The 26144-nt window shown below is 36.9% G+C and overlaps 1 protein-coding gene across 4 annotated transcripts; it reads left to right on the forward strand.

Moving 5' to 3' along the window:
- slc1a2b (solute carrier family 1 member 2b) lies at positions 1-26108 on the forward strand. 4 transcript variants are annotated; one of them, XM_046858975.1, is made up of 11 exons: positions 1-190; positions 14131-14270; positions 16918-17070; positions 17176-17426; positions 17509-17656; positions 17743-17869; positions 18044-18277; positions 18536-18730; positions 19172-19306; positions 19538-19769; positions 22022-26108. In XM_046858975.1, the coding sequence occupies exons 2-11, from the start codon at positions 14141-14143 to the stop codon at positions 22094-22096; spliced, it is 1680 nt and encodes a 559-aa protein (XP_046714931.1). In that variant the 5' UTR covers positions 1-190; positions 14131-14140; the 3' UTR covers positions 22097-26108. The 4 variants fall into 4 exon arrangements, with proteins under 4 accessions (XP_046714931.1, XP_046714930.1, XP_046714929.1 ...); XM_046858974.1 differs by lacking the exon at positions 1-190 and adding an exon at positions 10845-11165; XM_046858973.1 differs by lacking the exon at positions 1-190 and adding an exon at positions 12802-12848.
- Positions 26109-26144: the final 36 nt, after the last annotated feature.

Genomic DNA, 26144 nt, shown 5'->3' on the forward strand with positions numbered 1-26144 from the left:
TCATTCAGTGGGATTGTTGAGCTCGGAGCTCCACGGATTACCCCGTAGAGATCACCGTACTCTCTCTCTCTCTCTCTCTCTCTCTCTCTCTCTCTCTCTCTACATCTCAGCGGCTTTTCACTCAAAAAAGTGGATGCGAGACAGCAGAGCGCCAAACAAGTCTTCGATTTCACCCAGGTTGACAACAAAGGTGAGTGTCTCTCAGTTTACAGAGACACATGCAGCAGCGTGTCCTTCACAGATCGATATATTAATATGCATTGAAATATTAGATCTAAATATACACTCATTATGATTCGCAATGTAATTTCTGCGTCTAGTTCACTAGTACTTCCGATCACCGACATTAATATTTTGTAGCATGATACTATTTTATGAAAAGCAGGCGAAACTGCATGTTTTTTTATTTTTATAAAATATACTGCAAAGTATTACTGTATATTACAGCAGTGTGTTCAAGGCTATAATTTAGACTCATGCCTCATTCTGCCTAGAGTGCCATGATCACCTGGTGAAGTCTATATTATAGATGTCTGTGAATAATTACGGGTCAGGTCTAATCCAAATATTCCAAACTCGTGTGTAAAAGCCGGTTACAGATGCAGTAAACAAGAGGATTAACTATCAGTGTGTGCATGTGAGCAGCGGATGTTGCACTGACAGTAGCGGTGCACCGCTTGAGCGCGCGCTTCACTACAATAACACGCTCCGGAGCGGCGCGCAACTGCGCTTCCTGGTCACTCACGCACACACACACACACACACACACAAAACAGTAGCGTTGTGTCAGGTCTTACAGTGTTCATGAATGTCCAGCTGCAGGAAAATCAACTCAAATGTGTTAATTCTGCTCTAGAAACTATTCTGGAAAATAGCCTTCAAACATTTGAGTAAAATCAGCCGGTTTGGCGCGTGCAGTTCTGTACAGTACTGTCCCATTGCGCAGGTTGTGAATTAGCATTACGAGGTTTTTTTTTCCAGTTCTTTAAATGTTAACTGAATCTGATTGTAAAGCACTGAAACAGTTTCAAATTAGAAGTGAAAAAAGGTCACATTAATGAAGAGAACGTGCATTAACAGAATGAGCGTCCGCGCGCATCCATGTGCTTCACTCGTTCCTTTGTAGAAGTGCAGGGTGTGTTGGGTGGAACAAGGGAGACAGAGTGGGTGTAGAGTGGGTGTAGATAGATAGATAGATAGATAGATAGATAGATAGATAGATAGATAGATAGATAGATAGATAGATAGATAGATAGATAGATAGATAGATAGATAGATAGATAGATAGATAGATAGATAGATAGATAGATAGATAGATAGATGATAGATAGCACACTGCTATACATCATTGTAAAATAAATAAAGAGTATACTGTTTTCTGTAATTTGTGTGCAAATCTCTTTACTCCTTAACCTCCTCGTTTCTTAGATATGAAGTCCATGTAACTATTCTGTAAGTGTTAGATCACTACTCGCTATAAGGTGTTTGAGTGATTTTTCTTTGTTAGAAATTCCAGTGTGAGATCTAAACAGGGGGCAATGTCTGCCCTCAGGCTTGTAGCTGATGGAATGCCGTGGTCTGTGTGATTGAAAGGGTGAGACGACCCATGCAGGTAATCTGTTTTGGTTTGTGCCCAGAGGCCCTTCTCATTAAATTCCTACAGGAAGGGTGCAGCTCACTTCAGCAGTTCTTTCAATAGTAAAATGGAGTGTTTATTTGTGGGCTTATTGCTTCATCATTGCCGTACATAGACACATTAACATTTGTCTGTCATCGCCTATTGCTCAGAAACTTTCTACTGGTTCACTTATGTGGTGTAATACATAGAGTAATAAAAGTCAGTACATACATTATCAGGTATTTTTTAAATGAACATAAAATCCTTATTCTAAAAAATCAATCTTTTGGCAATTTAAGACATGTTTTTTGCAGGGGAATATCATTTTATGTTAAAACTGAACAATAAAAGGCCAAATAAGCCTATTAAATGGAGTAAAATACAGTGGCAAAAGTCTCCACTGGTTTCCTTTAGAGAATGCGGTTTTTGATATACAGGGAAGTAGAAGCCTGTCCATTAGATCTATCTTACAAATACAATAAGTGGGGAAAGATGAAAGACATTGGGGCGCTGTTCAATTGGGGAGATGTAGGAGATTTGGGAAGGGGTTCTGTCGCAAGGGAAGGGGTGGTCAAGCGGCAGATCATGTGAGCACCATATGCTTGGGGCAGCAAGCCTGGCAAACTGCTTATCTTTAAAATGGGGAAAATGAGATTTTTGCTTACAAAAAGCATATGGAGAAATTAAATCAGAATGATAAAAGTGAACAAGACTACAGAATGTGTGTGCCTGTGTGTATCCATGGGTGAAGATTCATTCAGTCTATTCAGAGCTGTAGACAGGGTTGTACTGGGCGGCATCTACTGTAGCACTTGAATAATCCTCATGGGAACATGGAGACACTGCCAAACTCCAAGCCATTCAACTCCTTTTCTATTTCCTCCTCATCACTCCTCTCTGCCCTAGTCTATCTGTTTTGCTCCACATCTCTCACTCGCTCTTCCCCTGTTCCTGCTCGTCCAGTGCTTGTGTAGACTATAAATGAAATTGAAAGAGCACAGGGATTAGTCACTTGCTCTTTCCAAAGTTTGATTTGCAAAAATCTGTAAACATTTCCAAAAGCAGTGCTAACAAATTAAGCTATTCCCATGAGACTTAGAATGCCAGAACAGAGATCCCCATGGATATGCATCACAGTTCTAGTACTTTACGCCTTTTTAGTCCATCTGCTACCCAGATAATGCTATGTTTAATAAATTGATAACACGTTAGTTGCAATTTAGAGTGCTGACAGTAATAAATCCACTGGGATGGTAAGAATGGTCCTGCTCTGTTTCTCTTTCCACTGTTTAATAATTATTTGTTTTTTTCAACATATATATCCATAGTGCATATTCTGTATATATAAATACAGTATGGAATCTCAAATCCCATATGAAACAATGCAACAGTGAAAGAGACATATTAGCTGTCGACCTGTATTTGCAAGACTTCATGCATTGCATTGTCGCCACATGATCAGCTGATTAGATTACTGCATGGATGTGCAGGTGTAGAGGTGTTCGTAATAAAGTGGCAGTAAGTGTGTGTATGAAGATTGACTTTTGGTAGCTATGTAAGAATTATTATTTGTTGTGTATATATTGTCCTGGGAGTACCTGTACCTAGGTGGTAGCCTAGTGGTTAATTCATTTGACTTTGTCCATACGAGCCATACCAGGCTGGCACTCCTGGGCCCCTGAGGCACTCCTAACCCCCATGTGTGATCAATTGTGTGAATGGATGGTCCCAAGCCCAGCTGCAAAAGGAAGAGGGTGGGTTTTGGAAACTGCTACAGAAACAGCAAGTAAGCCGTCAGGGCTTGGCTGCCCAATGCACCTCAAGGTGAGGAGGAAAAAAAAAAAAAAAAAAAAAAAATATATATATATATATATATATATATATATATATATATATATATATATATATTGTCCTGTATATTTATTGTTCAGTGTTATGTGTTTGCACAGTAGTCCTAAAGAAAAACAGTGGATTCTGGACAAACTTCACAGGAAGTGTAGAATGAAATTAATTCCATTCTCAACTAGCAGAAAAAGATTCCATCAGCAAAGATGAGTGCTGTGAATTATGCAATCAAGACATATCCCTAATCCTATAATGAACATTATTTGAGAGTGGTAATACAACCAGTGTTTACTGAGTATTACATGCAGTCCCAAGTATGGTTGTGTGAAGAAGTGAGTCATACTGTCTAATTTCATGATGCCGATTTGCCATGTTTGCTGTTATGTCCTTGTTTTGTAGGTGTGATGTTCCCAGAATAGAAAGCATTTTGATGGACAAATTGATAGTGTTTTTTGGGGGGTATGTATGTTTCTGCCTCACACTCATTGTTAGAGGCTCTGGATTCATCACAACCATAACCAGAATACAGAGGTTCCTGAAAATGTGTTGAAAATCTGTTGAAAGAATAAATGTAGATCTAACATTAAATGAGCTCCCAAGCCTACTAAGCCTTGGGCATTGAACTAATCAGTTTTTTTAATTCACTACACCACTGTGAATCTTCTGCACATTTGGACAACTATGAAAAGTACATGTCAGAGCTGTCCACATCTATGCAAAATAAAATCTGTAAAGTCCCTGACAGTCTTTTACACAAATACAATGGAATGTGGCCTTTCTGTTTATATTAATAGGTAAATGAGAAAAGCTGTTGAGTGGTCCTTTTTGCGACTCAAGTATTCGAGGAACAATCTCTTCTCACCTCAGTCTCCTCTTAAGAACTGTGGATGAACCGCAGGGCATCTCTGTGTCTCTTTCCTCTCTTCCTCTTCTATCCTTCTATTCCCTCATTTAATTTGCAGCTAAGTCTCTAATGGGCCTTTGAGGATGCTTTGTGTGCATCTTTGTGCCAGCTTTAGGGACTGTGGAGCATTAATTCCACTCTTGAGTATGTAAATAGCCAGAGCTGTGGGAGCGGTGGGCCGAGCTGCCACTTACTCACTTAATCTCGTAGAGCTTCATCACTTTTACTTGATCTTAACGGGCACTCATGTGAACCCTGATGCCACATTTACAATGTTAGCTCTCCCCAGGAGACACTACAGCACCCTATACTCACCATCTTCTTCTTCCGGAGGGCCCCCATTCCTCCTCCTCTGCTTTGCTTTGCCCACCTCTTCCCAGCAACCCCGTGGAGGCACACAGGGCCGTCTGTGTTTACCTCCGGCCTGGACCAGTGGAACACTAAACAATCCCCTTCACTGGTTCTTTGTCACTTTCACTTTTGAAAGCAGAAGAGAGAGAGAGAGAAAGAGAGAGAGAGTAGGAAACAATTAAAAAAAAAAACCCTCCTGAACCATTGCGCTAAAAGTTTCCCATCGCAGGGAGCCTGTGAATGGGCATGGAGCCCTATAAACTGCTCTATTATTCTTCTGCACTTGGCGCATTTTGAGAGTGGTTTGCTTCAATGGCTGGCCCAACACAGTGGACATTTTGTGGTGGACTTGGCTCACAGTACCATGTGCTGGTTAATTAGGAATCACATTTATTTATTTATCTATCCATCTGTCTGTCCACCTACCTATGACCTCTCATGCAGGCTCCATAGTTACATGGCATCTGTAACTATGGGATCTGTTTCAGTGTATAAAAAGTCAATGATAGGATGTTACATTTCAGAATCATTTATAGAGATTTTTTCTTTTTGGTTCAATAATAAGTTTGTATTTTGGCTTGAATATGAACCTGTATATTATACATGAACTTTTATTGTGTTTTGTATATGAACTTTTGTATATGAAGTTCAAGTATCACTCTTTAATGTTACTATCAGTACAAATCATATGGATTCAAATATATTGCTCATGCTCTTGTTTTGGAAAATGTTTATGCAAAATGCATGCACTTTTCATCTCAGACCCTGATGCCCAGCTCTATATACAAAAGAAAGTACAAGATGAGCCTGGCAGTGACACTGGTACTGCCTACGAGAATGGCTTAACAAATAGCTAACTCTATGTGATTTCAGTAAATATGATGAGTTGCACATCTGCAAAAAGCATTTAGTAAATCATAATGTAAAAAGAAACCTATGTGTGTTTCTTAACACTAAAAAAAATTTTTTTTATCAAAGTGTTTTTTAAGTAGTTAACAATATGAGTTTTTTTAAAAATAGGTTCTCCATTAAACATTATGTGCAGGAGAAATTTGATGTTTTATGGTTCATAAAACCTCGAAATATAAAGTGTTCTGCCTGATGGGAGCATGTGAATATGTTTTGCACTTATGCAAAAGTGTTAATTAAACATAATGCTAAGGGTATTTATAACAAAGTTCTCTGCAGCATTTGGTCTTATCTTCTGTTAGTACTTTTCTGAAACAAACAAACAAAAAAACATTATTCAAAAGCAATAAATGATTTACATTGGACATATTTCGAATTGCGTTCGTCCAGAAAGTATTCACAGCGCTTCACATTTTCCACATTTTGTTATGTTATAGTCTTATTTCAACATTAAATAAATTCATTATTTTCCCCATAATGGCAACCTGAAGGAAGTTTGATTAAAATCTTTTTACAAGATTTATTTTCATTACAAATAAAAATTAAAAAGTATTACATGTACATAATTATTCACAGGCTTTGTTTAAAAGCACCTTTGGCACATTTTACAGACTCAAGTCTTTTGAGTATGTTGCTATAGGCTTGGCACACTTATTTTTGAAGATGAACTGTTGCCCCAATCTGAGGTCCAGAAGTTTTCATCAAGGATGCCTCTTTACATTGCTGCATTCATCTTTCCCTCAATCCTGACCAGTCAACCAGTTCCTGCTGATAAAAAGCATCCCCACAGCATTATGCTGCCACTACGATGCTTCACTGTAGAGATAGTATTGATGAGCAGTGCCTGGTTTTCTCCAGACATGATGCTTGGTATTCAGGCCAAAGAGTTTTTTGTTTCTCATGGTCTCTTTCTGGAGTCTTTCAGGTGTTTTTGGCAAAAAGACTTTTGCCTTTTACTGAGGAGTGGCTTCCATCTGGCCAATGTACCATACAGGCCTGATTGTGGAGTGTTGCAGAGATGGTTGTTCTTCTGGAAGGTTCTCCTCTCTCCACAGAGAAATGTTGAAAATCTTTCAGAGTAACATCGGGTTCTTGGTCACCTCCATCTGAGCTTAATTTTGAGTGTCATGGCAAAGGCTTTGAATATTTAAATACAAACCTCTTTCAAGTTGTCATTATGGGGTATTGTTTGTAGAATTTTGAGGAAAATAATGAATGTTATCCATTTTGGAATACGGCTGTAAAATAATAAAATGTGGAAAAAGTGAAGCGTTATAAATACTTTCCGGATGCACTGTACATTCTTTTAAATTTTTTTGGTGGTTGTAGATATTAGTCTTTATTTCATGTTGACCTGATCTTCCTTATTTTCCCCAAATGTATTTGGCTGTTACTAATCAGAGCTTTGTGTAATGTTTGTCACTGTTTCTGAATCAATTTCTAAAGCCACATACTGGGTTAATTCCATTGGCATTCTTCGAATTACAGATGGCTTTTATTGCAGGTAGTTTTTGGATATGCTTCCCCATGGTTGCTCATTCTTTGTTCTGTGAGCTTATTTAAAGAAAGCATTGAAGCTATGAGCAGTGACCTATTTGCGATTTCTTTGGTACTTGAAAATAATTTAAATATACATACATACATACATACATACATACATACATACATACATACATACATACATTATATGCATATACATTTACAGAGATAATTTTATTGTTCCATTACTGCTTTGTGTATTATGTGCAAAAATGTTGATGTCTCTGCTGTCAAAACTATTTTGCATACAACTCTCGCCACTCCCCATCCTTGATCCAATCAGCTACCTTAAACCACATCCATCACCCCAGTCTTTTATTGTCCCTTTTGCCCATTCTCTGAGACTCTGTTCTTTTCCCTGTACAGATGAGTAGTAGTATGGGGGAGGGAGGTGATGGTCCAGGCTGATTTAATGAGATCCTTGGGGATTTGAGTTCAGCTTAGCTGACAAATTCAGTGCATCAAAACAACCAGTCCTTAAACATATATGCTGAAGCAAATCATAAAGCTTGGTCTCTATCGATAATGTAACAAGATTTCTCACAGGTATGTGTTAATCCATAAATCGGATGTGAGATCTCCAACAGTAAGATAGAGGTCACTGAAGAAACCCTGTGGATCTGAACAGAATACTTGAAAGTAGAGTTATTTCTAGTAGCGAACAAAGTTAGCGAAGAATACGATGGAAAGAAAACAAAAGAACAAAAAGTGAGAAAGTCCTTCATCTGTAGAGACCAATTATTATTCATTTACTTTTTACCAGATGGATAAGGATTCTCCAGTGCACTCCAGCTACTGGTCTTGGCATAATGGCTCTTTAAGCACATAATTGTGGTGGAGCTGCTCACATGTGAAAGCCCTCTACATGTGGATGCATGGCAATTTCCCATAATTCCCTAATCACCTCCTCATTATAGACACAACAAGGTCACTTCAAACAGAGGAAAGCACTTTGCTCATGTTAATAATATTGAATATAATAAGTAGTAATGTCTTTTTTTGCAGGCTCAGTTGCTCAAAACAGATAGATCATTAGTGGCTGAAATATTCGTATGAAAACCTCTATTTTATGAGTTTCCTCTCCTTTATTATTTACCTGAAAGATAGCTGTGCTAAAATTCATTCTGCCCTTTTTTTAGAGAAAAAATGACTCAGTGGTATAGACAATGCAATTACAAAATGTGATTTAATTGAATAATAATGCAAAGGCTGGGGATATCTAATATACCTTGCTATAACAAGCTTTTAAATAAAGATATGGTTGTTATGACTACAAAGGGACAAATTATGCATACCTTGTATATAGAGTGGCACTGGGTACCTACAGAGTTGTATAACTGACTTATACGATTGACTCATTAGAAGGGCAGAAACAACACATCTATATAAAGCATCACATGCATGCACAAGCCAAAATCACAGAGATGTTTTTAAGTACATTTACATCCCACAGCAGTAATTTGACCTTTGCCTGGATTTGCTCAGATTTGTGCTGCTGCTAGCTCTGATGTCAGACTGTGTTTATATTGTAGTTTGTGTGTGTGTGTGTGTGTGTGTGTGTGTGTGTGTGTGTGTGTGTGTGTGTGTGCTTCTTACTAAAAGTCAGACGGTTGTGTTAATTTTCATGGTCACCTGCAGCATTGTTCTAATAGCAGTTTATTGTGTAACCATAAATTCTTTTGACATGAGGAACAGCAACGTTGAATAAAATGTCTGCATCCTAATACCTCCTAACTTAACTGGTCTTAATAATTTGTCTAAAAATGTAGCTAATTTGTGTTTTTTTATGGTTAAGGTTAAACACCTAATATATATTTGTGTGAGGCCCAGAATGTATCCAAAATGCTGGAGATCAAATTAGCAAGAGGCTGAGCTCTAGTATAGAGCAGTGTGTGGAGGAGGGGATGTTATCTAGCCAATATAGAGCCCTCACAATGTGTGCTAATGAGAACATACAAGACATGTCAAGTGTAATGAAAGGAAATGTTGTGTTTGTGTGGATGTATTAAGGAAAGACACTACATGTGAATATAATAATTTCTTGCCCAGTTGATTGCTGATATTCTTAATTATTTTTTGTATTGGAGGTTATGATGTATGCAGTTGGGGCCTGATTAAATACTTAATAAAGTGTTATAATGAATTTTAAGTGGTGTACATGAGTGTACCAGACGAGTGAAATGAGTTGTAAATGCTACAGTTTTTTGAGATGATGTTCGTGATGCAGTTTATTCCAAACTAATCAGAAGAATGATTGATATTGTTGTTTCAATTCTTTAGGATCTTGAAAAAAAACTATGTATTATTTGTTGAAAATCAGTCTCTTTACATATAATGTATATTCTTATATTATTTAGTTGCTTCTTTATTAGCTCTTTAAAGTAACTTGAGCCGGGGTGGAGCAAAGGATCGCTTTCTGTTTTTCACCCTCTTTTCTTTTCTGCGGTTGCTAAGACAACCTGTCAAGGCCATCATTGCCTTGCATCCTCTATGAAAGAACTGGAGATGCACACAGAGAGAGAGAGGGAGAGAGAGGGAGAAAGAGAGAGAGAGAGAGAGAGAGAGAGAGAGAGAGAGAGAGAGAGAGAGAAAGAAAAAGAGAGAGACCTCTCTCTGGGAAGGCAGCATAAAATCGGATAATCGGCGTCGATTATTCAGCACAATGGGCTGCCGTTTCTGAAAGATTCATTCATACCGGAAAAGAAGGGCTGGAAAGAGAGGAGAAAGGGCTTTCCATCACCCTCTAAGCCCCTCCACAGCTCTCCCACGGTGGGCACAGGCATGACATCAGTGGCCTAAATGGAGCTGGCATTCTGCATGTGCCCACCATCCCTCCCTCCACTATGCAAATTCAGAGGCCGAGCTTGGGCACAGAGGCTGGGTGCAGTGGGGTGGGGGTTTATGGGATTGCAGAGGCCACTGACACTGTTTGAGTGTGGGACAAAGAGCTCTCAGATGAGAAGAGAGGTAGCAGGGAAACTTCACATGGTGCTAGCCAAGAGAGTGAGAAAGATGGAGAGAGAGAGATTAATATGCCTCTCACTGGCCTCTTTTGGCGAGCTCTTGTGAGTCTCACACAGCAGCACATGTACACAAATGTCCACATTTCCTATACATTCCCTATACATCAAAAGTTTCTATACCCAAAAAAAGCAGGGTGTCCTCGGCCCCATACAAAGTGATGGGATTCCAGTTTCTGTTACCTTGGAGCTGTCTTTCAATTGGCTTCAATGTGACCCCAGCTTTCTTTTTTCATTCTTCAATCAAAATTTTAATGGACTTATTGCTTTTACTAACAAAAAAAAACATTTGTTTATTGTTTTTTTTTTCATGGTCTTTTAGTACTTAAAGGTATACATTTTATATTCATTTACCATTCTTTCATAAAACACAAAGTTTTGCATTAAACATTAAAAAACAATTCAGTATGCTATTTCTGTTATTAAAGATTGCAGAGAATATCTGCATATATTAATAACTATACCTACTACAAAGACTTTTATGACCCTTTAAAAAAATTCTGAATGAATATATTGCAGCGGTTTATCCTTGAGCTGTTATGGCAGTGGTTCTTCCATAGAGATTGATCTTGCAAGTGGGTGAGAGGGCTTTCTGGGGGATTAAGTATAGAGACTCCTCCTTCCCACAGTACCTACCTCCTTTGGAGAATCTCAGGCTTTCTCTGTCTCACTGGGATGGACTTTCGCTGGCGGAAAGGGTTCAGGATTTGAGGCTTTTCAATTTGGGCTAATAATCGGGATCTGGAGGTGGCCTGGGTTTTGATTTGGAGAAGAAGGAAAGGCCTCAAAAAGGCTCACTGGGTGGACACCTGAAACCAATCTGGAAATTACTGTTAGTGAGGATTTTGAAGCATGGAACTGTGAGAGACCAAATTAATTATTTTATATATTTCAAATAATTGAAAACTGGAACTTGAGCATTCTCAGCTGGGAGTGAAGAGATTGATTATTATATTTTTTTCCGGAAAACTGTAATGACGTAAGTTTTTTCCTATTTATTTGTTTTAAAAACAATGCATGATGAGTATAGTTTTTTCCTGACAGCTTTAAATGCTTGGCATGTTAGGTTAAAATGATTACTTTTTGTACAATTAAATATTTAAAACTATACACTTTGCACTTTTTAATTACTTAATTTGTGTACCTTATTAATTATCCATCACTTCCTAAAATTGCATATGTTAATATTACATATTTTATAGTCTCTGTATTATTTGACCAAATCTCCAAATCAAGTGCTTGTAGCACTTGTCTAGAGATCTCATCTTATTTCCGTGTGTTCATCTGTTGTGTTGAATGTAATGAGGAAGGAAGTCAAGCCTTTAGAATATTCATTATCATGAATCAGTGTGTTTTCTTCAACGTTGGCTGGAGTGAGACAGGGCCTGGAGATTTCCTTACTGCACATTAGCCAAAATGACTGCAGGTGATATATGCATGTTGTTGTTTTTTTGACCTTGTTCTGTTGCATTGAAGGTCACTTTATGTGAGTAGAATAGAGAGTAGATAATACTTATGTGCTATCAAAGGGTCATTGTGTCGATTGGTTGCTTAGGAAGCCTTCACTATGGTGGCAGTAGAGCAGAAAAGTTACACATCCTTTTCCCAAAATAAGTAAAATATTACTGCTTTTAGTAAAATCATTAAATTTGGTGGCTGCGATCAGCAGGAGAAATTTGTATGAATTCCTGAGAAAATTATTTTAAAAAAGAAGAGGAAAACCATGTCAGACTAGAGATAACCTGGCGTTTTAAGGCTTGACAAAAAAGCTGATGTTGCAAAATGTATCACCTTTTTACAAAGCAGCCCTGATATATGTAGTGCCAGGTCTATGCCTTAGTTTCTTCTTTAATGTGTATTTATTTGTCAATCTTTGCTGTTGAGAAGTTAAATAAAATGATTTATTAGGCCTAATAGAATGAGATCCTACATTAAATATAGGGAATGAATGGAATGTATATCACCTGCACATGATCCTCCAACCAGCTGGTTATGTAACAAATATTAGTTTACATTATAGAACACACAATTGCTATTATTCAACATAATAGCTGATATGTTTCACTTTCTCTGATCTGGATTGACTTTGTCAGGATGGTGTTGGCGCATTAGAGGCCTGAGAGGCCTTTGTGGTAAAATGGCACTGTTACACACTCACAGATATGAACTATTATGAGGCTCCCTCTGTGTGACTGTCAGTTGACTGGCTGTTCTGCCTATAGCGGATGTAAGAAAGGATTCCCGTTCAGTTGTATTTCCACGCTTCACCACTAGAGGCAGACATACAGTTTACCGCTCATGATAAGTGGTGACGTCACAGTGCACGGTGCTCTATTAAGAGTATCACGCAACCTACCGAACAGCAAACAGAAGACGGCAAGAATCAACTCATATATGATCAATCCTAAACTCAGTAAAGTTTAAGTGTTCTGAATCCTATACCGTGTTTTTACTGACACGGTCCTTTGAGCTAGATAGGAAAACTTCCTAATATTTGGTTCTTCGAGCCGGATAGGAAAACTTCCTAACTGGTTACCTGTGGGGCCGGCAAAAGAAAACTTATATTTTACTCCATGATTTATTACCACACGTTAGCTAACAAAACAGATAGTATTACAAATAAGGAGAAAATGCTACTTCCACAATCTTGTCCAAACGCTAGGTAGGTGTTTTCCATCACATTGCAGGTACTGTATCTATGTGAAAAGACATGGATTAAACCTTTCTCTTCTGAGATTCATTGTCAACTACTGCATATTTTACTGCTGCTTTTGCAACATTTTAAAACAGTTAAATGCATGATCTTTATTTTTACATTTTTAAGCTACCAGATTCCTACAATTTGCTAGCATTGCCCTGATGGGCAGGAGGAAACAGCTTCCTTTTCAGCCACAGACTAAAGCCAACATTGTGTTCCTGTACTCACAGGGTGTCCCTATTGTAAGAATACAGAATCATTAGACTCTACTTAAAATCTCTTACACTACATCGAAGTACATTAAAAAAAAAGTATATGAGAGTGACATTTTATGATTAAGTTTTGATCATGTCTCATACATAAAACATTCAGAAATGCTAAACTCTGTTTAAAATGCTTCTGAGCCCCTTGAACATTTACTCAAATAGATAGCATGACTGTAGAAGAAACCTACTCATGAGTCCTTCACGGGTGAGAGATGAATTCAGAATGTTGTGTTTTCACACCCTTCTCTCTCTCTCTCTCTCTCTCTCTCTCTCTCTCACACACACACACACACACACACACACACACACACACACACCAATTAAGACGTCTATCAAGCAGTTTGAAATAGAGCTTTTACTGAAATTTTAGAGCTTCTGTGAAAAAAAAGTGAGCTTCACTGCATGTTTATGTAGAGTGTAAAGAAAGATAAATGTCTGCATTTTTAGTATTGTAATCTAGCGAGTTGGCGGTATTTGTTTTCATTATCTTCATGTATAGCCAATCCACTGACATTAGAAATTTCAGTGTCTGTCAGATAGTATCACTCCTACTCAGTTTAACTCAGTAGTAGAAGTACTATTTCTACAACTCAATTTATTTCAATGATTTTTTTAATAAACGCAGGTTCTGCCAGTCTACTTACTGATTGAAGTATAAGGGTTGTATCATTGATAACCGAACAGTTGATGCCTTGCTTCACATAATTTCACATTTGATGTGTTCGCATGAGCGCTACAGCGCTCCCAACAACCCAACATCTGTTCCTTCTTAACAGCTCAACAACTTTTACAAAGTGTACTACAGACAAAATCTGCTTTCTTTTGCTTTTAATCATCATCAGTAAACAGACACTGTGCAGCCATCATCCATCTGTTTTTCTAACAGTGTGCTTAGTATAGTCCATTTCAGTTTTTTCTGTATTTTTTTTACTGCATTTCAGATCATGTACATCAACTTGATTCTTTTTCTGACCTTACAGTGCCAACAGCATGCCTAAGCAAGTGGAGGTACGAATGCATGAGAGCCACCTGGAGCCCATCGAGGCCACACCACGCTCCAAGTGTGGCCTCATCTGCCAGAAGTTACGCAGGAATCTGCTCCTCACACTCACTGTAATAGGTGAGTATCAGATAGTACTCTTTATAAAATTGAGTTACATGTTTTCTAACCCAGGGCCAGTTCTAAACATTTGGAGGCCCTAGGGAAAAATTAATATTGGAGCCTCCCGGCCTTCTTCCTTCCACCTTTCAGAATAAATTAAAAGCACTTAATATCTTTAATCTAACCTTTTTATTTATACGAATCATGTTATCAGTACTTTTATTTTTTACATTTCCTTGTGCACATTAATGAAAAATTAAATAAGGTCAACACTAAATAATATTAAAAGAAAAAACTATGGAAGATCATCTTGTTCCTTGGTTCCTTGGTCATGCCATTAGCTAGGCTACGCTCTAAAATGAAAGAAATTGTTTTAATACTGTTTTTCTCATTATTTTTAAATGCTAACTTTAAAATGTTTAAAATTATACTTCTATTATATATTACTTACATAGACATATACATAAACATAAACATCACCTGAATTTACAAGATATACAGACAGTTCAGGTACTTTTTTGAAATAAGAAACAATGCGTTAGCCTAGCTGTGATTGCTCTTTTTATTTACAATCTTTTACTTTTTCTTTAGTACTTATAAAGTCGGCAGGGCGTTCACGTTCAGAGTAATCTGGCTGCAAATAATAATACATTTTCAGAATAACCTTCTGTTTATTTTAATGATACTTTATAATCCAAAATACATGATGACAGCTCACATAGCTGCATCACGAGCAATCAGGACAGACTGCAGAAAGTTAGATTGTGTTCATCACTGTACACAGTCTCTTTATACATTTTAGAGGGTGGGGACCCCCATTTGAACGGTAACATTAAGTGGTTTCACTTCAGGTGAGTGACAGTGTTATATATATTCAATGGACAAAAAGCCTTGTCTTATGTTGCCCATCTTGATTTTAGAACTGCTGTATAGGGTTCTAGGTTATGAACGCCCCCATCCAAGCCCGAAGCCTTGGGCAATTCCCTGCTCTGCCTAAAGCTAGCGCTGGAACAGGAATCTGGTTTTAAATGCAACTAAAACAGTGCAGGTTTAGGAAAGGTCTAGAAAAGTATTAATAATTATTTATTTATTTGCAACATTTTCTTTAGTAAAAACAGATTATGGCACAATCCTAGAGGAATCTATTTCACCAAAATTCAGTGACCAGGGAGGAAATGCAAAACTGCAAAAAAGCAGCCAAATAGCCAAGGTCACTCAGCATGATGCAAGCACCATCATGCCTGGCTGGCTATGCTGCTCTCATGGAAATGAGCACTGCCAAAAATAGAGCTTTGAGCCAAGGCAGAATCTCTAATATTCTTTTTGGCAAACCCCAGCTATGTGGAGTATTATTAATAACTTATCTCATCTAAGATGACGATCTCTCTGCTTTACCTCTGTTTTACCTTCAATGAGCAGGAGCATTTATATAGAGATAACACTTGAGTTTACATTTGCACACAGATAGACTCCAGAAAACTTTTTAATCTGTTTTCTGTCCAGAGCTAATTTAGTCATTTATAAATAATGCAGAGTTTTTGTGAACTTGAAGATCAAGTAGCTTTAATTTCCAAGCTTTAAATGTGCAAAATTCAAAGATGGTAAACTTTTTGCAATGAAGATATGGGCACTGTTTAAATTTGTATTAAATGGTATTTGTATTAAACTGTTTAGTGCGATCATTTTCTTCAAAGTTATTCCGGGTGAGCAAGTGCATTGCAGTGGATTCTAGCATATAAATAATACACTGTATCTCTGTGTGCGCATCACATGTAAAGTACACATACATCACTTGCCTTAACTACACATACAACACAGTAAATACATACAGCTGCATGTATTTAAAAATTCATATATCGCCCAGCTTCTTGTTTTAATTGCTGCAATGAAAGCATCAGCAGAGTAGCAATTTTATTTCAGATTTATATTTATGTTAAGCCATGTTTTTGGATGAAAAACATTAGACTCTTTTACAGATTGTTCCTGGAGCTTTAGAAGCTAGTGGGCTTTATTAAATCAGGGGGTTCTGGTAAAGGGCATGCTAGCTAAGAAATCAGGTGTTCTTTAATAACGTAAAGCATTATTGAACAGCTTCTCTGGATCTTAATCTTTGGCTCAAGAACAAAAGAGACATGTCTGCCTTTTCTTTAGATTGCCTACCGGTCTTGCACTCTGTATTGTCTGGCTGTGTGGGCTCCAGACACGCTGTTCACTGGCCCACAGAGAGGCCATCAATACAGACAAGCATTCCATAATCTCTGGGGAAATTATTGCAGGATGCCAAGGTTTTCTACATGGCTTCCTATTTAGAGTTTGGAAGCACCATTCCTGTCCACCTTCCAAAATGTGGTTAGAAACCCTGCTTGCGCCTATGGGAAATATTTGTGTCTGTTTATGACACAGATTATACAATGTATTTGTACAGCCTTTTATTCCTCTGACTTTACAGTTTTTTCAAACCAAATGATTCAGTGACATCAATATCACCAAGGTTTCTAAATCTGTTAGCTGCCAAACAGACTGCTGGATATTCTATCATCTTTTCAATTTTTGGAAAATCTATGCAAATTACATGTCAGTTAGAATGAATAATTGATGGGTCTGTGAGAAATGAATCTGTTAATTTCCTCCTCTCAGTCCTATTCTCTCTCTAACATCTCCCCAGGTGTGATATTGGGAGCTGTATCTGGCATGCTTCTGCGTGTGGCCTCTCCTATTGATGACAACATTGTCATGATAATTGCATTCCCTGGAGACATTCTAATGAGGATGCTAAAAATGCTTATCCTTCCACTTATCATCTCCAGTTTAATCACAGGTAACTATATATTTAAACCATCTGGTCAGCAGGATAAAGGTAAACGTTAAAACTCATAATAAATAAGAGGCACATCCACTAACCTGTTACATATTCTGAATCCAGGTCTTGCAGGTCTAGATGCTAAGTCTAGTGGCCGTTTGGGTACCAGAGCCATGATCTATTATATGACAACCACTATAATTGCTGCCGTGCTGGGAGTAATACTGGTGCTGATCATCCATCCTGGCAACCCCAAACTAAAGGAGAACCTTGGGGAGGGACTCAAGAATGACGAGGTCTCTAGTCTTGATGCTTTTTTTGACCTCATTAGGAACCTATTCCCTGAGAATTTGGTGCAAGCTTGCTTCCAGCAGGTTAGTGGTCAAATATTTTTACACTTTTTCTGAATTTAAATGCCAGTTATTACACATACTGAGCTGTTGACTGAATTTATAGGTCCAGACTGTTGTAAAGAAGATTGAAATTGAGCCAGAATATGATGCCAACAGTACCATGGAGGACTTCCTTTCGACTGCCACTAAGCCACCTCCTATTTTCAAGGAAAAGAAGTCCCTGCAGTACAAGAGTGGAATGAATGTTTTGGGTATGGGACCAAACACTTGGATAAAGAAAATCTGACATTAGTTTGTTTACAGTTAGTCTTAATTCTGAATCTTAATGTGCTCTTAGGTGTAATTGGATTCTTTATTGCCTTTGGTATCTGCATGGGGAAGATGGGAGAGAAAGCAAGGCTTATGCTTGAATTTTTTAACATCCTGAATGAGATTGTGATGAAGCTGGTCATCATGATCATGTGGTAAGTAGTTGCACTTGGGTTGTCTCTCATATAGGTTTTGTCAGTTATTGTACATGTAGTTGACTCCTGTCACTATTTTCCAAAAACATGATTGTTTTCAAGAGATGGACATTACATTTTAGTGTTAAACTGAATGTCCTCAAACTTTATGTATCTATGTATCTTTACTTATAGGTATTCTCCATTTGGAATTGCCTGCCTGATTTGTGGCAAGATTATTTCCATCAAGGATTTGGAAGTGGTGGCCAGACAGCTGGGGATGTACATGGTCACAGTCATCATCGGGCTCATCATTCATGGTGCCATATTCCTGCCATGCATTTACTTTGCCATTGTGAGAAAAAATCCCTTCAAGTTCTTCATTGGCATCTTCCAAGCCTGGATCACCGCCCTGGGAACAGCTTCAAGGTGTGACACATTTATTTCTATTTTTACTATTAGAAACAAAGACGATTATGTTGTCAAACTTATCTTATTCAACAGTATTGATAATGATTCCGCCTGCCAGTTTTTGTGCCAGGAAATTTATATAATGCAGGTTCTTGTTGAACATTTTAAGCATTTAACATTTTTAATAATCCGGTCAGAATATTTCTTAATGTTAAGTGAATGTTTTTTATAAACTATAATTTATGACTTCAGAAAAATTATATTTATGTTCTATAGTGCTGGCACACTTCCGGTCACCTTCCGCTGTCTAGAGGAGAACCTAGGCATCGACAAGAGAGTCACCCGCTTTGTACTGCCTGTTGGTGCAACAATCAATATGGATGGCACTGCTCTTTATGAGGCAGTTGCTGCTATCTTTATTGCCCAGATGAATGGTATTGTCCTGGACCCTGGTCAGATTGTCACAGTCAGGTAAGCCCTGATATTTATTGGTGTATTTATTTGCCAAAATACTTAAAATGTGATACAAATGTACTATATTTGTCACTTTTGTCACACGGACTTCTAATAGATAATCGGCTGTATTTCCTGTATTTAGCAACAAAAATCCCATATAATTATCCTCCTCTATAATTAAGATGTAAGAGAAAAACTGTCCTAAACTGATTCAAATACAGACACTGACTTCAGTATTTGTTTTTTTTTAAATTATTTTTACCAGAAAGGTTTACAAATACACTCATACGCACATTTCTAAACTACTTATGTAATTTAAGTAGCTGAGGTTGAGGAACTCTCTCTCTGGGTTTTTTCAGTGTCATAGAAGCAAGATGCAGATACAGATATTATTGGTATAAGATACTGTATAAGATTTGTAATACTTGTTATAAAAGTTTAATGCCTTGTTTTCAGTCTTACAGCTACTCTGGCCAGTATTGGAGCTGCCAGTATTCCTAGTGCAGGGCTGGTAACTATGCTGCTAATTCTGACTGCAGTGGGGCTGCCGACTCAGGATATCAGTCTTCTGGTAGCTGTTGACTGGCTTCTGTGAGTATTTTTTATAACCATTTAATAGTGATTTAAACTCTATTATTTGAGCCCATGACAGCAACAGTATTTGACTTGACTTGAAAAGTGTGAGGAAAAAGCTGATGAATTGCTGCACAAATGGTTGATTGAACTGATGGCATCCATACATGTAAACAGAAAAAAACAATTGTGGTTGATTAATGGAATGTAGCTTAATGTTGACTCATTGTCACCCACTGCTTTTTTTAGGGATCGATTCCGTACCTCTGTCAATGTAGTGGGAGACTCATATGGTGCGGGGATCGTGTATCACCTGTCTAAAGCTGAGCTTGATGCCCTGGATGCTCAGCATGGGAAGACTGATGACATTGAGATGACCAAGACACAGTCCTACTATGATGACCTCAAGAACCATCATGAAAACAACTCCAACCAGTGCGTCAATGCTGCTCCGAATTCAGTCGTAGTAGATGAGTGCAAGGTACAATTCATGCTTATGGACATAGAGACTTGTATATAGCTCATCCCTGCTGCATGCCGACTGCATTCTGTTCTGAGCTAATTTCTGCAATCTGTGCTTTTCATGCCAGTGTAAATATGTACACAACCACTAAAGCTCAATGGTGTATATATTTCAATGGGCATTTTCTTAAAGCAGCAGTTTTCCTGTCATTTCTTATTTGTGAAAAGTACTATTACATTATTTGGAATGTCAGAAACCTCAATTCAAATATTTTTTGCCTTTAAGCCATTTTCTCATGCACCACAAAACCCCCACCCTCCTCTATGTCGACAAAAGGCTTCATTTTTTAAGTCTGCCAATATTTCAGACATCAGGCTTAGTGCACTCCAATTAGCTTACCATCAAATTAGACTGCTAATTAAAAGCTTTAATGTAATATATATTTTCGTTGCTCCACCGAGAATTTTTTAATTGTAGCAGTAAACAAACCGCAGTAAACAAATATATTTAAACATCTCACATCTAATTAAGTGTCTTACATTCTATTCGGTCTCAAAACAACATTTAAACTTTGCGTCCTGAAGTTTTATAAGGATGACAGAAATGCTGCTGCTTTGTTGCTGTTGTTTGTACTTGCATGCCAATATTGAATAAATTAACTACAACTAATCTCATTTATCCAAAGGGGCAAACCATTGTAGTGGCTTTGCATAATAACACTGAATAGATCTAATACTGCCACTCACCTATGTGTATGAATTTGTTGTTGTCTTTGTATGCTGTGTATTATTTTTTAATTATTATTGTCTTTTGTTTTTATTTTCTTGTTATATTTTGTGGTTAATGTCTCATAAAATACCAAATATACAAAATTGCCCAGTGTGCATGAAAATGTGCAGTGTATATTAACTGTTAAAATTAGATCTGCATAATACTGCATGCTTTATTCCAAAGAAACATACAGTGTGCATGAAAATACCTGTAACTCATGCATGCACTTTTACATTTTAATTGATTTATGTAGCTGGTCTAATTATAAATATTTTTTTTTATATTTAAATCCTAGTGAGTTTTTATCAGGCTAAGATCTATAGATAAACACAGTAGCGAAGCTTCAACTCTGCAGCCTGTGTATCCCGTGTTCCCAATCTGTGTTATAATATCTTTAAAAAAAACACAGGAAACAATATGTACAAAATTCTTTGTGCCATTAATCAAGCAGCAAAAATAAATACTTTTATGTTGCAGCAAATCATACAGATATAGGTTAAGAGAAGGCAAGAGAGTGTTTCAAGCTAAGAATACTAAAATAAGAACAATGGGAACAGGATTAATAAAACTTGACAAAATAAGAAATCTTGCCCGGTCCCTTTCCGCAAACTATCCAGAGTTGATAATCCTGTTCCCACTATAGCCTCAGATTCTTGTTCTTTGGCTGACAGGATTGAAACTAAATGTGATTTTCTATAGTTGTAGTCTTCAAGCTCTGGTGTACTGTGTATTCTAAAATGATTTTCTGCTGAGTGCCTATTTATGTAAAAATAGCCTTTTTGCCAGCGGAGCCCGTCTGGCCTTTCTCCTTCAATCTGTGTGTTTCTACACACAGACCTCTAGAGACTGTTGTATGTTAAATTCAAAGGATATCAACAGTTTCTGAAATACTCAAACCAGCTCACCTGGCATCAACAACCATGCCACAGTCAGAGTGGTCTGAGATCAGTCTGAGATCATTTTCTTCCTAATACGATTTTTGATGTGAAAATTAAGTGAAACTCTTGACCAGAATCTGCATGATTTGATGTACTGTGCTATTAACACTTAATTTGCCGATTCGATAATTACAGGAATGTGCAGGTGTAACGTGGCCAGTAAGTGGCAAAAGCTCAATACAATCATCAGCCATTATTTAGGTCATTAAACAAATTGTAGACTTTAAAACACTTTGAATAACATGAATAAAATAACTGATGACCAAAATAAACTACACTGTAAAATGTAAAAATTCAGGAAACAAAGCCCAAAGAATTTATAATACCATATATTAGCACAGACCAGTTATTATATTAGCACAGACCAGTTATAAAAGTTATCACCATTTAAGAACATGCTAATCATTTTTTGCTAATTCAAGTAGCTTATTTAAGTCGACAATTTGCCAACAAACACTAGCCTGCTAAAAACACGGATGTATACTGTTCATTTTTCTTTGTTGTTTTTAATACTTTTTAAATATGCAATGTTGTTTAGATTTTGCTGATAATTTTCTCCAGGTAACCTCGGCAGCCACAAACGGCTCGACTACTGAGTATGCGCTCGTTGAAGAGGAACCACGAAAGAGTGATTAATGTGAGCACACAGACCCTTTCTGTATCCAGTCCCCAAGATTGTATCCACTGAATAAAAGAGAGGAATAAGAAGACCTGCTAAATTCATGCAAACAGAACAAATGATGGGTTTTTATAGTTTGGGCTTTTATGATTCCCCCATTACAGTTCATTTCGATCTGAAATAACAAATACTAATGTAAGAAAAGATTACAGTCACATTGTCTGTGCACTAATACGTGCCTATGAACTAACACTTGCTCAAAAAGCAAGGCTGGGAATAAGGAGAAATAATATATTGTGTACTTTAAATTATTCCTGATTTTAATATATTCCATATGCATTCAATGTTTCTCAGAACTTTTCTCAGAATATAAATGGTTAATAACATAGGGAGAGAGTACACAGAAACCCCATCAGTTCAATCTGAGCTAAACAATCCTGTGCAGAGCTAATTTCTTCTCTGTTATTTTACAGCAATATTCATTTCCCCTTGTAGTACCTCACTCTGTGACCTCTGACCTATCTGGCACAATACGTTAGTGCCTTTACTATCTGAGTGTGTCTGAGATCCCCAGTGTTCTGCAGGCAGATCTGGGCTTGTGTACCAACACCATTTCAAAAATCATACCTGATACTAAAATCCATTCACACAATGTAGCATGTATGCATAATGCCCAGGGGATATTGTTTATTTCCTTCACTGTACTGATAGAAATGGGTACAAGCAGGAAGTTGGTTTACAAAAATGAAATTTTAAATGAAGTGCTGATCATCTCTTTGCCCTTTGTCAAGTTTTACTGAGTGAGTTATGAGGTTTTCATTTCTAGCATCTATTTTGTCTGACAGTATCTGTGTACACTCTCTCGAATGACAGCCTTTTGAAAAGTTTTTTTTTAGCAAGTGTCACGTTGCTATGAAAAACTGAATGAGTTCTATTAAGAACTGCTCTCTCACATCGCTGGAATTACTAGGAAATGCTAATAACTGTAGAGTTCACTGCACATGCTCGAGGAAATCAAAAGCACAACCCATGACACTAAATGCTTCCCCCTTAGGGACCTTTTAACCTCTCATTCCCTTTATTTTCTCTTGTTCTTTTCTTTTTCATGTAAGAGAAACTGATGTGACAAGGTGAAACTAGGGTGAATAAGAACATCAGCAAACGGACCAAACAAGCAGCAGCCCACAGTGTCACTGACATTCCCTAAAACTGATGTGAATAATAAATCTACCTTTAACCTAAAAGCACACACTGCCTTTTATAGACAGCACCCGAGTTAAATATTTCTGACTACTGATTTTTAGCACATCATTCAGAAAATATATTGTAGGGATTTAATAGCTATTTTAAAAGTATATTTAAAAGAAATGCATGTGTTAGAATGTTATGTACAGTTAATCTCAACCTTTTTTCTTGATTGGGTAAAACATTAAGTATTTGAAAATAAATGTCCAGAGTTAAAGTAAGTAGTCTTGATGAATGAATGCACAGCACAATTCATTTACGCTTCAGATCTTTCCACTCTCCTTTCTTTTCTTCTCCTGTTTGCAGATTGTAGACCGTTAGATACTCAGGCAAATAAAGATGCACTCAGTGTTATCAGGGAAGACACATTCCTAATGCAGCCAGTTGAAATATTTTATACTAAGCCCTCTGAACATGCTGGAGAGTGATTACTGTTTACAATTTCACAGTGGGTTTACAGCTTGCCAAATGCCTATTGCCTTTATATTACACACGCTTGCACTGTATGTATCAGCGTATTTCATTACTGCCTATGATTTTGCATTATAAAACAAGCCCCCCCCCACACACACTTAAAAAAACAACAACACAAGAAAGCAAGCATACCTAAACCCTAATGGTGATAAAAGTAATATCATTTTTAAAAAAGCACATTTTTAAGGAACAATGTTAAGGCTAACATTCCAATAGATATTTCCTTGGCTTGTTTCCTTTTTTAAAGCACACTAAAAAATCAAAATTAAGTAAAAGAAATTATAAAGATAACAACATAAGACAAAATGCAAGACAAAAAAAGGACAAATAAAAGTGGAAGACAGCAGAAGTAAACAGTTAAATCAGTTTGAGCATCTCAATACAATAGAGTTGTACCTGCTGCTCTCCATAACATCCTTAGATATCTCTGTCCTTTAACATTTGCTCCATTAAAGATTTCCTCTCTTTGAAACATGACTATGACTGTTGTGGCAGATCCACCCTGCTTCAATGCCTGTATACCTACAATGACAGCACAAACCTCGAGAATTATAGTAACTGATACCTGAGTATTACCAATTAACCAAATGATGAATGAAAGGAATGCACAAAACAAATATATAAGCATGTTTATTTTGTTCTTATCAATAGCTGAGTAACCTCCCTTAAAATCTGCCTTGCCTCTAAAACCATTAACCACTATGTATTGTGTGTATGATATATGCTTTATGCTTTTCGTGCGGTTTTCTTTGTTTTGTTTATGTTGTTATCCTTTTTTAAATAAAGCTAAACACTCATACTGTATGTTATAGCTGTCTAGCTGTTTCAATAGAAAGCCACATTGTGAGGAGCACTATCTCATAGCAAAACACACAGCTTTTTGTGACATCTCATGCAAGTGATTTCAATTAGCTGCTACAATTTTGCAGTGTTAATGCATATCAGAAAACACTACCACATCTGAGGTGTGGAGATTTCTTTCTCTCTCTCTCTCTCTCTCTCTCTCTCTCTCTCTATTATTTTTATTTTTTTTGGTTACTTCAAAGCATGATGTGAAAGTGCCTCCACGCACTTTGTGTACATATTGTAGGTAATGTTTTTTTTTGTTGTTGTTGCTTTTTTAATGTAGTGTTTAGTTGCGTGATTTATTTTCTTTAAATAATCCTATAGAAGTGTAATAAATAAATTCATTATATTAGAAATCATATAATATTGTGTGTAATATATTGCTTGCTCCTAAGCTTAAATAGCTGTATGTAGCTGTCTCCCATAAATATTATATATCCAATATATATCTTTTTTTCGCTTGTTTTTGTATCTAATGTAAGTTTTGAATGTTTGCTCCCTGCAGGCAAAGTCATGTGTGCATTCATTTTCATTGTGTATATATATGATATATGATATATATAGGATATTTTGCTTGATATTTGCTTATAAAATAATTATGGAAGGCAAGAAAAAAGCAATGGACTATAAGGATGTGTTTGTTCTTGGCGTCATCTGTATGTGAATATCTATTAGAAAGTCTCAAAATGTAATGACAATTTTTTGACATCTTAACTAGAATGCCAGGAGTAATTTCTAATAAGTGTAGTATTGGTGATCAAGTGTAAAGTGCCAAATTTTAGCTATACATTTCTTTGAAAGTGTGTAACAGTAAGCAAAAGCCTTCATTTCTGCTAAACTGGCAGAATTCTTGCAATGTCTATAGCTCCTGTATGATTTTTATTGGCTTGTCCAATAGAAATGTTGCTTACACTTACAGTGCAAGTCCAGTGGTCTTTGTTCCCTTCCAGAAATAATGGAAAAGCAGTCAGTTCTTGAACACCCTTTTATACAATTTACTGTGTATAAACCCTTTCCATTTTGTCTATTCCTGATATTCATTTTTTGTTCTTCATGAATTTGTCAAGCAAAAGCTGGTAAAACCCCAAGGCAAACCGATCCTTTCTTCTGAATGGATCAAGCAATTACACTATAAATACACCACTGAGTAAAACTGAATTATTCATCTTATGTCATTCTACATGCTTCATTTAAGTTTTTTTATTTTAAAACCTAAAATCTTTAATATAACCCGTTCTCACCCTTTACCTATGGTACCATCTGTTCTGTTCCTCTCTATCTTTTTATGATGTTACTTTTCTTTTGATTTGAAAGGAAGGATATAAAAAAATGAGCAAAGAAATTAAATAAAACAATGTACCCACCCATGGAATAAAAGTATGTTCATACATATCAATACAATATTTGTTGTACCATTGGTGTACATACAGTTATTATAACTAATAAATGTTGATTCATAACTAATTCTGGCCTTTCTTTGTTTCTTGAGACAGATCCACC

This window comes from Silurus meridionalis, chromosome 10, assembly GCF_014805685.1.
Source record: "Silurus meridionalis isolate SWU-2019-XX chromosome 10, ASM1480568v1, whole genome shotgun sequence".
NCBI classification, from domain to species: domain Eukaryota; kingdom Metazoa; phylum Chordata; class Actinopteri; order Siluriformes; family Siluridae; genus Silurus; species Silurus meridionalis.

What these genes read in the sequence shown, in the direction of transcription:
- slc1a2b (XM_046858973.1), top strand. Translation starts at nt 12,817, where the DNA reads ATGCTACTTCCACAATCTTGTCCAAACGCTAG. An exon ending in CATCTCCAGTTTAATCACAG is followed by an intron (nt 17,071 to 17,175) that starts GTAACTATATAT and finishes TTCTGAATCCAG; the next exon opens with GTCTTGCAGGTCTAGATGCT. An exon ending in GAGTGGAATGAATGTTTTGG is followed by an intron (nt 17,657 to 17,742) that starts GTATGGGACCAA and finishes ATGTGCTCTTAG; the next exon opens with GTGTAATTGGATTCTTTATT.